General features: G+C 43.9%; 1 protein-coding gene across 1 annotated transcript; it reads left to right on the top strand.

Moving 5' to 3' along the window:
- Positions 1-350: 350 nt before the first annotated feature.
- On the top strand, positions 351-12,895 carry gyg2 (glycogenin 2). Its single transcript, XM_075477202.1, has 9 exons — positions 351-466; positions 1,388-1,523; positions 1,633-1,807; positions 2,094-2,256; positions 3,224-3,350; positions 6,814-6,997; positions 7,241-7,336; positions 11,104-11,226; positions 12,210-12,895. Exons 1-9 carry the CDS (start codon positions 460-462, stop codon positions 12,333-12,335), a joined length of 1,137 nt encoding a protein of 378 aa, XP_075333317.1. The 5' UTR covers positions 351-459; the 3' UTR covers positions 12,336-12,895.
- The last annotated feature ends 3,636 nt before the right edge of the window (positions 12,896-16,531 follow it).

The raw sequence follows: 16,531 nt of genomic DNA, 5'->3' as shown, positions 1-16,531 counted from the left end.
CTTGTGTATGAATTGTGCTCTATAAATAAAATTGCCTTGCCTTGTCTGTGTTGTGTTTGAAAAGAGTTTTGGGGGGCTTATTTGCTCCTTGCTGACTGGAATGGGAAAGTCAACATGCTCTCAGCAGAGGAGCAGGAGGGCAGAATGTGAAGGTTGTATTATTGCACAACGCTTGCCAAAACGCCCCTTTTCAGCTAGTTGAATGACCGATTGGGCAAACAAATCAAGAAAAGGAAACAGAAACTCCGGCTGGATTCTTTGCTCCCCCATAGAAGGAGTGACTTCACGGTGCAGCATCGGATGCGTACGGACCCTCAGAGCATCGAAGAAGGGTTTCGTTTCTCAGCTGGTGCACAGATGAACTTCCTGACCGACGGTCTCACCTCGTAGGACTGCAGCATGTTCCTGGTCTCCTCTGGGGACAGACACTGGATCTGAGGCAGACTGAAGACATCAGACATGTCAGGTGGGGACATTGTTTAAGAAGATTATCTGAATATAAATGTGTCGAAGATGCGATTCTTCAAGTGTCTCAGCTCTGAGAGCCAGAGCCAGCAGGGTCATTCTCTCAGGTGACCCCATGTGACCTCACTGCAGTGGTGCATGTGACACGAGAACACACTCCATACTCCACTCCAACAGTTCAGCGAGTGGAATTTAATGTGATTTCTGATCACTGCAACATCTGTAAAGAACGCGTTGATGTGATTTCTGATCACTGCAACATCTGTAAAGAACGCGTTGATGTGATTTCTGATCACTGCAACATCTGTAAAGAACGCGTTGATGTGATTTCTGATCACTGCAACATCTGTAAAGAACGTGTTGATGTGATTTCTGATCACTGCAACATCTGTAAAGAACGCGTTGATGTGATTTCTGATCACTGCAACATCTCTAAAGAACGTGTTGATGTGATTTCTGATCACTGCAACATCTGTAAAGAACGCGTTGATGTGATTTCTGATCACTGCAACATCTGTAAAGAACGTGTTGATGTGATTTCTGATCACTGCAACATCTCTAAAGAACGTGTTGATGTGATTTCTGATCACTGCAACATCTGTAAAGAACGTGTTGATGTGATTTCTGATCACTGCAACATCTGTAAAGAACATGTTGATGTGCTTTCTGATCACTGCAACATCTGTAAAGAATGTGTTGATGTAATTTCTGATCACTGCAACATCTGTAAAGAACGTGTTGATGTGATTTCTGGTCACTGCAACATCTGTAAAGAACGTGTTGATGTGATTTCTGATCACTTGCAACACGTTCTTTACAGATGTTGCAGTGATCACATCAACGTGTTCTTTACAGATGTTGCAGTGATCACAAACGGCAGGGATCCTTCCTCTTGACCCTTTTCTCTGCTCTCTCCCTGCAGTAGAGGCCTTTGTGACCCTAGCCACCACAGACTCGTACTGCCGGGGCGCCACAGTGGTGGCCAGAAGTCTGCGGCGGCACGGCACCACACGCCGCATCATCGTCATGGTCACAGCAAACGTTCCTGAGCAGTCGAGGTTGGAACCCTTTTTCAAGTGTTTAGCTTCAGCCCCTCTCTGTCTGCTGGTGAGGACTGTTTGACTGTTTGTCCCATGAGGCCACCGACCTGTTTGACTCATTTAACAGACGTGCCTTGGAGAAGGAGTTTGATGAGGTCATCACAGTGGATGCGATGGACAACGGGGACCGGCTCCGTCTGTCCCTCCTGGGACGCCCCGAGCTGGACATCACCTTCACTAAGATCCACTGCTGGACTCTGACTCAGTACAGCAAGTGTGTCTTCCTGGATGCAGATACACTGGTGAGTTCCCTGAACATTTCTATGTCCCATATGTATATGGGACATTTCATAGAGGAAAATATGATTTAAGCTGTTCCTTTCCAGATACTCTGTTAAAGCTGTTAAAACAACAGTCTAAAATAAATTTAATGGAGGGGGAAGTCCAGGCACCCCACCTTTGAAGTGAAGCGACTGAAATGACCATTAAACATGAGAGGAAGACTCTTATTGAAGAAATATGTGTATGGTCTTTTAAAATGCACCCTCCAGTGTGGGTGAGCTGTGCTGCTCTCCTGTCCCCCCCCAGGTGCTGTGCAACGTGGACGAGCTGTTCGAGAGGGACGAGCTGTCTGCAGCTCCCGATCCCGGCTGGCCCGACTGCTTTAACTCGGGCGTGTTTGTGTTCAGACCCTCTCTGCTCACCCACGCCAGGCTCCTGGATCACGCCCTGCACCGCGGCAGCTTCGACGGTAATGCAGGACTGAGCGCTCTGAATACTGCTTAATACTAATCGCGATTAATCAAGATTCATCGCATTTGTACACAAAATCCAAGAATGAATCCAAAAGTAGAGTATAGCCTTTAGCATTTAGGTTATTTTTAAATGTTATTAAGGTCATTAATAACAGGCACGTTCAGGTGACAAGATATGCGGTTTTCGGTGATGGAGCCTCACCTTTTCTGTCCGCAGTTTTAGGACTTAAGAATAAGCAACATGAAGATAAGAAAATAGTTTTCAGTTTATAAGCATTTGGATCGTTTTGTTCAGTTTTGTTGTGCCTTCTTGAAGAAATAAATCTTTTGGTTTGGAAACCTAAAACGCGAGTTTGGAATGTGACACCCCATGTACAGAGGCTATAGTCCTCGCTGCAGCTGGCCCCGGTTCCAGTCCCGCATCGGACGGCCCTGTGCTGCGCGTCGTTCCCCCTCTTTCTGCCCCCTGCTTACTGTCTCTCTGAACTTTCCTATCCATTAAAGCCACAAACCCCCCCCCCCACCCCCCCAAAAAAATTGTACATTTTTTGTAATTTAAAAAAAAAAATTAAAATTGCGTTAATGCGCGATAAAATATTTAGCGACGTTAAATAATTAACGAGTTAACGCGATAATAACGAGTTAACTCGCCCAACTCTAATAACAAGTTAAATCATGGGGAACATTTCAAACCCTGACCAAAGCTCTTTACAGAGATCTGATAACAGGAAGTTAAGGTGAGCCACAGTCTCCAGAAGGACCAGGGCTGATAATAAGGGTAATAATGACACGAGAACTGACATAAGCCTCAGAGGAAACGGGTCAGGACAGTGTTTGTTGGGTTTCTCTGAGCTGGAAGCAGGGCTGTAACAACAGAACATAAAGAAGTTCTGGCAGGATGAGCTGTGCCGACATGTACGGGAATAGAGTGGCATTTCACATATTCTCATGTTTTGTTGTCAGGAGGAGACCAGGGCCTGTTGAACTCCTTCTTTGGCAGCTGGTCAGTGGAAGACATCGGTAAACACCTGCCATTCATTTACAACCTCAGTGCCAGCTCCCTCTACAGCTACCTCCCTGCTTTCATACAGTGAGTGTGTCTGAACCACACCGTATCTGTGCATTATGTCACATAAGATGAATACATCTGATCTCCATTATAAATGTGTAATAAACTGTGAGGATTACAGTCACTGGGAGACGTTGTGGTTTAGGGGAGCTGTGAGAAGGAAATGTGTGGCTTTCATCGGCTGTGTTCGAAACCGCATACTACATACTACATACTTCCATACTGCATACTACATACTAAATACTTCAGTTTTGCATACTGCATACTTCCATACTGCATAATGCGTACTGCATACTACATACTTCCATAATACATACTGCATACTACATACTTCCATACTGCATACTGCATACTTCCATACTGCGTACTTCCATACAGCGTACTACATAGTACATACTGCATACTACATACTGCATACTACATACTTCCATACTACATACCATACTACATACTTCCATACCATACTACATACTTCCATACTTCCATGCTGCATACTTCCATTTTTCCATACTACATACTACATACTTCCATACCATACAACATACTTCCATACTTCCATACTACATACTTCCATACTGCATACTTCCATACTGCATACTTCCATACTGCATAATTCCATACTTCCATTCTACATACTTCCATACTACATACTACATACTACATAATGAATACTTCCATACCATACTACATACTTCCATACTGCATTATTCCATACTACATACTTCCATACTGCATTATTCCATACTACATACTTCCATACTATATACTACATACTAAATACTAAATCCTAAATACTTCCATACCATACTACATACTACATACTTCCATACTGCATACTTCCATATTGCATACTTCCAAACTTCCATACTACATACTTCCATACTTCCATACTACATACTTCCATACTTCCATACATCCATATTGCATACTACATACTAAATACTTCCACACTTCCATACTTCCATACTGCATACTTCCATACTGCATACTTCCATACTGCATACTTCCATGCTTCCATACTGCATACTTCTATATTGCATACTTCCATGTTGCATACTTCCATACTGCATACTACATACTTCCATACTGCATACTTCCATACTACATACTACATACTGACAAACTTCCATACTACATACTTCCATATTCCATACTTCCATACTACATACTAAATACTTCCACACTTCCATACTTCCATACTGCATACTTCCACACTTCCATACTTCCATACTTCCATACTACATACTTCCATACTGCATACTTCCATACTGCATACTACCATACTACGTACTTCCATACTTCCATACTTCCATATTGCATACTTCCATACTACATACTAAATACTTCCATACTTCCAAACTACATACTAAATACTTCCACACTTCCATACTTCCATACTGCATACTTCCATACTACATACTATATACTTCCATACTACATACTACATACTTCCATACTACATACTACATACTTCCATACTGCATACTACATACTTCCATACTTCCATACTTCCATACTGCATACTTCCATACTGCATACTGTGTACTTTCATACTGCATACTGTGTACTTAATACTGCATACTACATAATGCATACTACATACTACATACTTCCATACTACATACTATATACTTCCATACTACATACTACATACTTCCATACTTCCATACTTCCATACTGCATACTTCCATACTGCATACTGTGTACTTTCATACTGCATACTGTGTACTACATACTGCATACTGCATAGTACATACTTTGTACTTTCATACTGCATACTGCATACTTCCATAATGCATTCTGTGTACTTTCATACTGCATACTGTGTACTTAATACTGCATACTACATAATGCATACTGCATACTTCCATACTGCATACTTTCATACTGCATACTGCATACTTCCATACTGCATACTGTGTACTTTCATACTGCATACTGCATACTGTGTACTTAATACTGCATACTTCCATACTTCCATACTGCATACTTCCATACTGCATACTGTGTACTTTCATACTGCATACTGTGTACTACATACTGCATACTGCATACTACATACTTTGTACTTTCATACTGCATACTGCATACTTCCATATTGCATTCTGTGTACTTTCATACTGCATACTGTGTACTTAATACTGCATACTACATAATGCATACTGCATACTGCATACTGCATACTTCCATACTGCATACTTTCATACTGCATACTGCATACTTCCATACTGCACACTGTGTACTTCCATACTGCATACTGCATACTTCCATACTGCATACTACATACTGCATACTGCATACTGCATACTTCCGTACTGCATACTTTGTACTTTCATACTGCATACTTCCATACTGCATACTGTGTACTTTCATACTGCATACTGTCTACTTTCATACTGCATACTGCATACTTCAATACTGCATACTGTGTACTGCATACTTCCATACTGCATACTACATACTTTGTACTTTCATACTGCATACTGCACACTGTGTACTTTCATACTGCATACTGCATACTACATACTGCATACTGCATACTACATACTACATACTACATACTTTGTACTTTCAAACTGCACACTGCATATTGCATACTGTGTACTGCATACTTCTATACAGCATACTACATACTGGATACTTCCATACTGCATACTACGTACTGCATACTTCCATACTGCATACTACGTACTGCATACTTCCATACTGCATACTGTGTACTTTCATACTGCATACTGCATACTTCCATACTTTATAATGCATACTTCCATACTGCATACTGCATACTGCATACTGCATACTTCCATACTGCATACTGTGTACTGCATACTTTCATACTGCATACTGCATACTACATACTTACAAACCGCATACTGCATACTCATCGATAAGACATTATGCAGAGCATTTACCCACAATGTATTTCGCTCCTGCCCAACTCAACCCAAACTTTAGCAACGTTTGAAACATTTTCAGGCAAGAAAGTAGTCGTTTAGATCCCCAACGTGTTGAAAATCTGACAAAATACCGGCTATTTACAATTATGTTCCCACGAATTTGGCGCTACTAAAACTAGCGGTAGTGAGCAACGCACTTCCGGTTATTTTCACAAAATAAAATACCCGTTGCCTTTTATCATAGGGAAAGCCATTACAATACAATTGGTGCTTTTGTTTTGAAAACAGGAAGTGAACCTACCCTCGTTGTAGCTAGTAACTGCCGTTTTGACAGGAAATGACGATCGGCGACGTCACGTTACGTTGCATCCTGGGTAGTTTGAGTATGAGTAGTAACCTCATGATGCATACCCAACATTTCGGAGAATCTAGGATGCATCCGGGAACTTCTCGCTTACTCAAACTCCCATAACTCAGAAAGTTAGTAGGAGTAGTAGGAGAAGTATGCGGTTTGGAACACAGCCATCCTCATGCTTCTATAAATTATGTGTTGAACATCCAGGAGTTCTATTGTTTTTGTTCTGCAGATTTGGCCACAAAGCAAAGATAGTCCACTTTATAGGGGCAGTGAAGCCCTGGAGCTCCCAGAGTGAGGACGGCCGCTCACACTCGATGGGACAGTTCTGGTCTTTGTGGTGGAAGGAATACCTCAGCCACACAACAGCGTCTGCTCCAGAGACTCAGTCCAGCCAAAGCAGTGGTGAACAAAGGGTATGAACATCCATAATGTCTGAAAAGCTTCCGCTCTAACTGGAAGCAGATCGACAGAAAGTGTTATCCTGCTGCATTATCACTAGACTTCCAGGGCACTTCCAGCCATACAAAGCCTCCAACTACCATGTGACATGTGGTCCAGGCTGAGTGTAACCCTGACCATAAACATGCAGAGGGACCACCAAGAGACCCTGGCTTTGGCTCCTGTGCCAACATTTAACATCCAGCCTTGCTTTGCAGATCCAAGGCCGAGACGACAAGATGCCGTTCAGAGAGAACCTGGACTGCTCTAATTCACTGCTCGCACATTTTGAGAGTCACACAGAACCAAAGATGGTGAGCTGAACATCCAAAGCATTGTAATGTTGTGGCTCAGGTGACTTTATGTGCTCATTTTGATGGTGTGGAGAATGTTTGCTTGGGTTAGGCCCCTTAAAATGAGCTCATCATGGTCTGAATGCCACAGCCTGTGTCATCTCGCCCGTCATGTTCAAGACACTTCAGATCTGATCCCAGAGGAACATCTGTGGCACGAGTCGAAGCAAAAGTCTTCTTCATCAGTGTGGCACGAGCTAAAAAGCAGAAATCAACCAACCTGCATCGGACAGCGAGTTAAACCCGAGCCTGCCCGACTTATGACCTGCAGACACTCATTCAGGACTCACTGGCGTCACATTTGAATGGTCGGTTACACTGGAGTTGTGTTTAATGTGCAGCGTTGTGAAAGACTGTAGTTTAAGTTGATGCATGAACTCCACCCAAGTAGCTTTGGTGGCTACACCTAACCAAAGTGTGCTGAGGTGGCTAAACCTAATCAAAGTGTGCTGATGTGGCTAAACCTAACCAAAGTGTGCTGATGTGGCTAAACCTAACCAAAGTGTGCTGATGTGGCTAAACCTAACCAAAGTGTGCTGATGTGGCTAAACCTAACCAAAGTGTGCTGATGTGGCTAAACCTAATCAAAGTGTGCTGATGTGGCCAAACCTAACCAAAGTGTGCTGATGTAGCTAAACCTAACCAAAGTGTGCCGAGGTGGCTAAACCTAACCAAAGTGTGCCGAGGTGGCTAAACCTAACCAAAGTGTGCCGAGGTGCTAAATCTAACCAAAGTGTGCCGAGGTGGCTAAACCTAACCAATGTGTGCCGAGGTGCTAAATCTAACCAAAGTGTGCCGAGGTGGCTAAACCTAACCAAAGTGTGCCGAGGTGGCTAAACCTAACCAAAGTGTGCTGAGGTGGCTAAACCTAACCAAAGTGTGCCGAGGTGGCTAAACCTAACCAAAGTGTGCTGAGGTGGCTAAACCTAACCAAAGTGTGCTGATGTGGCTAAACCTAACCAAAGTGTGCTGATGTGGCTAAACCTAAACAAAGTGTGCTGATGTGGCTAAACCTAACCAAAGTGTGCTGATGTGGCTAAACCTAACCAAAGTGTGCTGAATTGGCTAAACCTAACCAACAGGTGTGCTGAGGTGGCTAAACCTAACCAAAGTGTGCTGAGGTGGCTACACCTAACCAAAGTGTGCTGAGGTGGCTAAACCTAACCAAAGTGTGCTGATGTGGCTAAACCTAACCAAAGTGTGCTGATGTGGCTAAACCTAATCAAAGTGTGCTGATGTGGCCAAACCTAACCAAAGTGTGCTGATGTGGCTAAACCTAACCAAAGTGTGCCGAGGTGGCTAAACCTAACCAAAGTGTGCCGAGGTGGCTAAACCTAACCAAAGTGTGCCGAGGTGCTAAATCTAACCAAAGTGTGCCGAGGTGGGTAAACCTAACCAATGTGTGCCGATGTGGCTAAACCTAACCAAAGTGTGCCGAGGTGGCTAAACCTAACCAAAGTGTGCTGAGGTGGCTAAACCTAACCAAAGTGTGCTGATGTGGCTAAACCTAACCAAAGTGTGCTGATGTGGCTAAACCTAAACAAAGTGTGCTGATGTGGCTAAACCTAACCAAAGTGTGCTGATGTGGCTAAACCTAACCAAAGTGTGCTGAATTGGCTAAACCTAACCAACAGGTGTGCTGAGGTGGCTAAACCTAACCAAAGTGTGCTGAGGTGGCTACACCTAACCAAAGTGTGCTGAGGTGGCTAAACCTAACCAACAGGTGTGCTGAGGTGGCTAAACCTAACCAAAGTGTGCTGAGGTGGCTACACCTAACCAAAGTGTGCTGAGGTGGCTAAACCTAACCAAAGTGTGCTGATGTGGCTAAACCTAAACAAAGTGTGCTGATGTGGCTAAACCTAACCAAAGTGTGCTGATGTGGCTAAACCTAACCAAAGTGTGCTGAATTGGCTAAACCTAACCAACAGGTGTGCTGAGGTGGCTAAACCTAACCAAAGTGTGCCGAGGTGGCTAAACCTAACCAAAGTGTGCTGAGGTGGCTAAACCTAACCAAAGTGTGCTGATGTGGCTAAACCTAACCAAAGTGTGCTGATGTGGCTAAACCTAAACAAAGTGTGCTGATGTGGCTAAACCTAACCAAAGTGTGCTGATGTGGCTAAACCTAACCAAAGTGTGCTGAATTGGCTAAACCTAACCAACAGGTGTGCTGAGGTGGCTAAACCTAACCAAAGTGTGCTGAGGTGGCTACACCTAACCAAAGTGTGCTGAGGTGGCTAAACCTAACCAACAGGTGTGCTGAGGTGGCTAAACCTAACCAAAGTGTGCTGAGGTGGCTACACCTAACCAAAGTGTGCTGAGGTGGCTAAACCTAACCAAAGTGTGCTGATGTGGCTAAACCTAAACAAAGTGTGCTGATGTGGCTAAACCTAACCAAAGTGTGCTGATGTGGCTAAACCTAACCAAAGTGTGCTGAATTGGCTAAACCTAACCAACAGGTGTGCTGAGGTGGCTAAACCTAACCAAAGTGTGCTGAGGTGGCTACACCTAACCAAAGTGTGCTGAGGTGGCTAAACCTAACCAACAGGTGTGCTGAGGTGGCTAAACCTAACCAAAGTGTGCCGAGGTGGCTAAACCTAACCAAAGTGTGCCGAGGTGGCTACACCTAACCAAAGTGTGCTGAGGTGGCTACACCTAACCAAAGTGTGCTGAGGTGGCTAAACCTAACCAACAGGTGTGCTGAGGTGGCTAAACCTAACCAAAGTGTGCTGAGGTGGCTACACCTAACCAAAGTGTGCCGAGGTGGGTAAACCTAACCAATGTGTGCCGATGTGGCTAAACCTAACCAAAGTGTGCCGAGGTGGCTAAACCTAACCAAAGTGTGCCGAGGTGGCTAAACCTAACCAAAGTGTGCCGAGGTGGCTAAACCTAACCAAAGTGTGCCGATGTGGCTAAACCTAACCAAAGTGTGCCGAGGTGGCTAAACCTAACCAAAGTGTGCCGAGGTGGCTAAACTTAACCAAAGTGTGCCGAGGTGGCTAAACCTAACCAAAGTGTGCCGAGGTGGCTAAACCTAACCAAAGTGTGCCGAGGTGGCTAAATCTAACCAAAGGTGGCTAAATCTAACCAAAGTGTGCTCAGGGAAAATAAAAAAATAGTGACATAATGGAACTCAGAACCTGGTCTCTCATGTAAAATTCCCTTAACAAGGTTTAGCTTGAGATATGCAGCAAATGCAGTGATGTCATGCTTTGATGTTTAGGATGTGACGCAGGATATTCAGGCTAAAGGCTGTTAGCCTAACACCTCAGGGACGGACAGAACCGGATTTTACTCGACATGAATGACAACATGTAGAACAGATCCGTTCATGCTTTTTCTGTGAGGCTGAGTAGTCCCTGGAAATATTAGCTGAGTAATTAGCCCAATGAAAGAGCTCATTAGCATAGCCGCTTGTGTTTGGGATACATTGTGGTGATTATTAGGCAGGCCAAGTGCCTCTGGGCCATCTCAAAAAACAAAAGACGGTGACACAAAGCCTATTATCTGCCCAGGGCTCCAAACTTCGCTTCCCATTTTTGTTATTTCATCGGTTCATTTCACCTAGATGAATTGTGTTTATTGAAGCTGTAGTCTGAGCAGACACACTCCCTGCAGTCTGATCGAGCTAAACTCAATTTAGCTCCTTGTCTTTCCATGGCTTCTACAACAGTACAGCTTATAATGCACCTGTTGCACAGTGATGAGTGACATACCTGTGGTGTCTGAAGTCTTCCCACACAGCTAACGCACGGCTGGAGAAAGAGCCTGAACCATCTGAGACAGCAGAGGTCGAGGATGCAGCCGTGGGAGCTGAAGGATTGGAAGGCAGCGCCGCCCCTGACGCTCATCATGTACGGAAACCTTTTCTACTTTTCTTAATTGTTAAGGCGTGTAGTTCCTGTTGCTCAATACTGACAACTCAGAAGCACGTTAAGGTGTAATACCAATAATGTCCAGCAGGTGCTGGCTTAAACACCTCCGTCTCTAATCTATCCCATAATTAAGTATATGTTAGGCCTAAAAGATTCTTTTTAAGGCCCCCAGAAGAAGCTTCTTTTTGCAGAATTGTTTTTGCAGAATTGTATTTGCGATGTGCCCACAGTTCATGGGGATCAAGTATGCAAGTATGCAAATCCCACTTCACGTGGGGTTCAGATTAAAAATCTGAGTTGGATCTAGGAAATCCGACATCTGTGTACAACTGGAACGCATCATTAGCTTATCAGCTTAATAAGTTAACCTAAAAACTCTTGTTCCAGTGAAATCTTGCTGAATTTGAAAGAAAACAGCAACAGTCAGTGTTTATGAGATGAAAGTCAGTCTGTGTGGCTACATATTTCATTCATATTTCAGTTCTGCCAACATATTTATACTTACACTCAGCTTATATATGTCCATGGCAGTAGATTTCCTCCTTTAATAGACTCTCTGACCTTCATCGGTGCGCTTTTATTAATGAACATTGGAGAGCTCCCGTTATATGGTGCTTTATATTTTGATCCCATTAGAAGAAAAAGTTGTGAATGTAAGTCCAGTTTGGATTGTGTTCTTCGTTTCTCCTCCACTAATGTTTGCTGCTAAAGAGATGAAACACTTTACAAATGTAAGTTGGTGTTTCAGAAGATTCAAGTGAAAGAGGAATCTGAGTACTTCCGAGTTCCTCTTCTTGGATGTAAATGTGATGCTCAATAAAGTCTGAGTCTTATATCTGTGAAAAATAATGCATGTAAAGATGAAGCCAGAACCTGAAGTTCCACCTGTGCAGGGTCAGATGTTCCCTGTGATGAATTATCTTTGAAGACTGACTTGTTGTTCTGGTTCTTCATGGTGGCAGACGGCAGCGGACGCAGAGGCAGAGCTGCTGCAGCGTCGCAGGATGTGGGAGGTCGGACAGGTCGACTACCTGGGCAGAGACGCTTTCCAGAACATCCAGAGGATGCTGGACCGCTTTCTGGATTAAAGGGCTTAAACAGACACCTTTCTCCAAGTTCAGTTCATCTCCGTTTAGTTTGAACCCAATGCTAACAGCCCATGCTAACAGTCCACGCTAACAGCCCATGCTAACAGCCCATGCTACCAGCCCATGCCAACAGTCCACGCTAACAGCCCATGTTAACAGCCCACGCTAACAGCCCGTGCTAACAGCCCATGCTAACAGTCCATGCTAACAGTCCATGCTCACAGCCCATTCTAACAGCCCACGCTAACAGCCCGTGCCAACAGCCCATGCTAACAGCCCATGCTAACAGCCGTGTTAACAGCCCATGCTAACAGTCCATGCTCACAGTCCATGCTCACAGCCCATGCTAACAGCCCATGCTAACAGCCCGTGCTAATTTCCCATGCTAACAGCCCATGCTAACAGCCCACGCTAAAGGCTGGACTTTGGGAGTTTGACTGATTTCTGCTTTATGTTGAAATGTCTTACCTGTAAAGCCCTTATATCCAGGACTTCTGATGTAACATTACTACTCACACCCACCTGAGCATTACCTGCTATGCTAACAGCCCATGCTAACAGCCCGTGCTCTCTGACATAAGCCCACAGCAGTGGCTAAAACGATCATCTTCAGCAATGATTGAGTTGATAGTAAACAGAAGCTGAGCTTTTCCTCCCTGTTTTAGCACCGTGGCTCATGTTTAAACTGTGTGTACCTGCATGAATAAATACTTTCTGATTACATCTAATAATAAGAAGACATTTTATTTGTAGGTGCCTCTCAGCACGCTCAAGGTCACCGTATAAAAGCAATAAAGAGTAAATGTTGCTCATATCTGGGAAATGTCTGGTTAAAATAATGTTATTTACTATCCAACATCTCTAATAACTCATTTTTTTTGGTACTTACGGGGGAAAACACTCTTGCTAACTTCCTGACCTTATTTGAAATGCACACCTTTTCCTAATTCCTGAACAGCCCTCAAACAAACCTGTGTATGCAGCAGTTTTCCACCAGGGGGCACTGTGGCGCTTCACCCAGAGCTCCAATCATAACGACCCATCAGAGAGGTTTTTGGAAACGTAGATTAATAGATGTGTGACTGCAGTCAAACCGAATGCTGTGTGATCCTTATCCAGCGGAAACACGCCGCAGCATTCTCACGGTTATCCCTCCTGTAAGGTGTGGCAGCAGGAGAGCAGGGGCTGCCGGTGAACGGGTCTTTGGGTGATCGCTCTGAGCCCAACTCTGTTTCATCAAGATTAAAGCGTGAGCGCTGATCTGGGATAAGTTGCAGCTTCCCTGTGACAGCCTGGTTTATGAAGCTGTGAGGAGCATGAGGACACCATGACTGTGGCCTCACTTCCAGCCCAACGGGAACATGTTCACATGCAGAACATCTGGCAGCGAAGTCATGTCACACACAGCCACGTGTTTCCTCAGCATTTGTCTGGCGCCGACTTGATTTACTGAACTTTGTCTAAGGATTCTAAGGAGCCGTTTGAACAGTTTCAGGGTTTTCCTCCATGTTTTCTGGATGAGTTTCAGCACTTGTTAACCATTTGTTGGCCACTTCAGCTGTAGGTTTTGGATCATAAAACCATCAAAAACCTGATGAATTCAGTTCCAACATCATCCCGTCTGCCTGATCCTCCGCTCCTCCTCATAACTCTGACATTATTCAGTTCAGTCAGTTTTATGATCATCAAATCAGACAAACGACACGTCGGGGTCCATTCAAAGAGGACATGATGAACCTGTCTTACAGGCTAACTTAAACCAATCAGGACCAGTAAACAGATATTTACATTAAAAGCTGTTTGAGCCTTGTATTCTATCATCAGCTCGGAGGATGGATCTGATTCTGCTTCCCTGCTGTCAGACCTCGAAATGAATCTAATAATCACCACATGCTGAAGGAGAAATAAAGCTAACACCGTTAGCTAACAGCGTTAAACACCTGTTTACTCTGCTCTCAATCTTAATTCTAAGTGTTGTAAATAAATCTGTAAATAAGAATGGGCCTCATGTTACAACATTTTTGTATCTTTATTCTAAATTTCTCTCACTTTCCTGGTATGAAGGTCTCATAGAGTGCACTAATTTTCTGCCTGATGGAGTGCTTTTGAGTGTGGGAAGCTGAGGGGTGAGGTCAGCTGCAGTCCTGCTAATTGCCTGCAGACACAAGCCCAAACAAACTGTTCCAGGATGATAGGGAAACATGATAAGGGTTTGGCTCAGCTGCTCTGAAGCTCCGCCCCCATTCAACGTGTGCAGCACCTGCTGTCTGAGGGCTGGGATTTTGGGCTAACTCAATCCAAGCTGCACACAGATTCTCAGGCCCTGTCATTACTGCGATCAGGCTAATTGGGAGAAGCAGGATAATGACAGTCAGCTGTGGAGGGAGCAGGCAGTGAGCTTGGGTCAAGATTTTTGGAGAGGGAGGAGCTGCAGACAGGCTTCTGACTGAAAACTGGGTCACAGACCAAAGCAGTCCCTCCTTCAGAGGACTCAGAGGATATGTAAGAGCATTTTAAATCAAATCAAATTTATTTGTATAGCACATTTTATGTACAAACAATTCAAAGTGCTTTACATAAAATAAAAATATTGCAGCAGGGAGTGTAAGAAGCGTTCTGGATGAGCTGCAGATGTTTAATGCTCTTTTTGTGAAGTCCAGTTAACACATTGAATACCGGCGGTATTTACGGAATTATGTTGTAGAATCCCAGCGTTCTAAACCATTTTTTTGACGTTTTTTGTACAGTCACAGCATATTATGTGATAGGGCCACTGAAACATGTTATGGCTCGTTTGAAAGCTGAGACTTTAAACTCTTTGTGGGTCAAAACTGCGTGTCTCTAGGTGCCGCCATTAGTGAGCTATCCTTAGCTAAACCAAGGCGGGTATCCACCAAAATCAACAACAAACTGAGATATCGGGGCTTTTGTGAAACGTGCGCTCTTTCAGCCTGTCGCACTTTAGATACTTACATATCCGGGTCAGTCAGAGGATTTGCGTCGTGTCGCATGTGGCAAATCTAACCTGTTCATAAGACCGCCTCCTTAGACTTGTTGCGTGTCTTCTTCTCCTTCTTGTTGTTTGTTTATGTTACTTTACCGCCACCCTCTGGAAACCGACACGTGCGATTGGACACAATGCGGAAATGCACAACAATCAATGCAGCGTTATCAAAATTGTTCTTGAGTTGACGCAAAGCCATTGGCGTAATGATCAAAATGTCCAGATGATGACACCAGTTTTTGACTGCCATCTATGTCAGTTCTGTTCATCACATAATTACAAAAATCACACAGAATGTGCATTAGAATGTATAGATTCAGAATCCATAAAAAAAACGTAAAAACGTTTTTTTACCATTTGGGAGCCAACGCATGGGCAGTAAAAACGTAGTTTTACGTGACTTGGGAGTCAATGTGTTAAAAGAGCATTACAGTAATGGAGTCTACTGGAGATGAATGCATGGATGAGTTTCTCCTGGTCTTTTTGGGAGAGGAAACCTTTAATTCTGTTGATGTTTCTGAGATGGTAAAAAGGGTTACATGCTGCCATTCCGACATACCGACATTCCGACATTGACGTTCAATTGTCGGAATGGTGACATTTTTTTTAAGAAATGAAACGTCCCGTCATTCCGAATTTCAGTTTTTCTTTTGTCGGAATGGCGGTATGATTTTTTCTTTTCAACATACCACCATTCCGACACGCGATTTCAGCACCACACGCGTGGACAGCTCGCCATGCAATAATAGGGCTGCACCAGCTACAAATGCCCGAGAGAGAGACATTCCAACATGCAAGTCAAGCAAGACTGATCGCACCCACTCAGAAATTTACTGATGATGAGGGCTGACGAGGGGCTCGTTGTGTAGCCAATATTTCATTTGGCAGTGTAAAACGGATGCTATTTGTTTTTGTGACAATTGCCTCAATTTATTTTACCTTAAACCACTGAGAATGCTGTCAAAGTGAAGCCTCGCAACAGCTGGTAGGGTAGATCTTTATCAGGACAATGGACACTTGGGTTCACCGGCAGATAAAATGTCTTAAATTTCGCCGATTTTCGAAGAGTGGCTTTAAATTTCATCTGGGCGGAATGAAAGAAAGATATGTCTATAGAGAGCTTTTGTGTGCGCTCGAGTACTTCCGGTGAAAACATCCGGTGATTTGACAGCTAGGGCGTCAGGTTAGGGCC

The sequence above is a fragment of the Odontesthes bonariensis genome, chromosome 11, assembly GCF_027942865.1.
Source record: "Odontesthes bonariensis isolate fOdoBon6 chromosome 11, fOdoBon6.hap1, whole genome shotgun sequence".
Classification (NCBI taxonomy): domain Eukaryota; kingdom Metazoa; phylum Chordata; class Actinopteri; order Atheriniformes; family Atherinopsidae; genus Odontesthes; species Odontesthes bonariensis.
The sequence above is the reverse complement of the archived record's forward strand: the minus strand, read 5'-3'. Positions and strand labels throughout refer to the sequence as shown.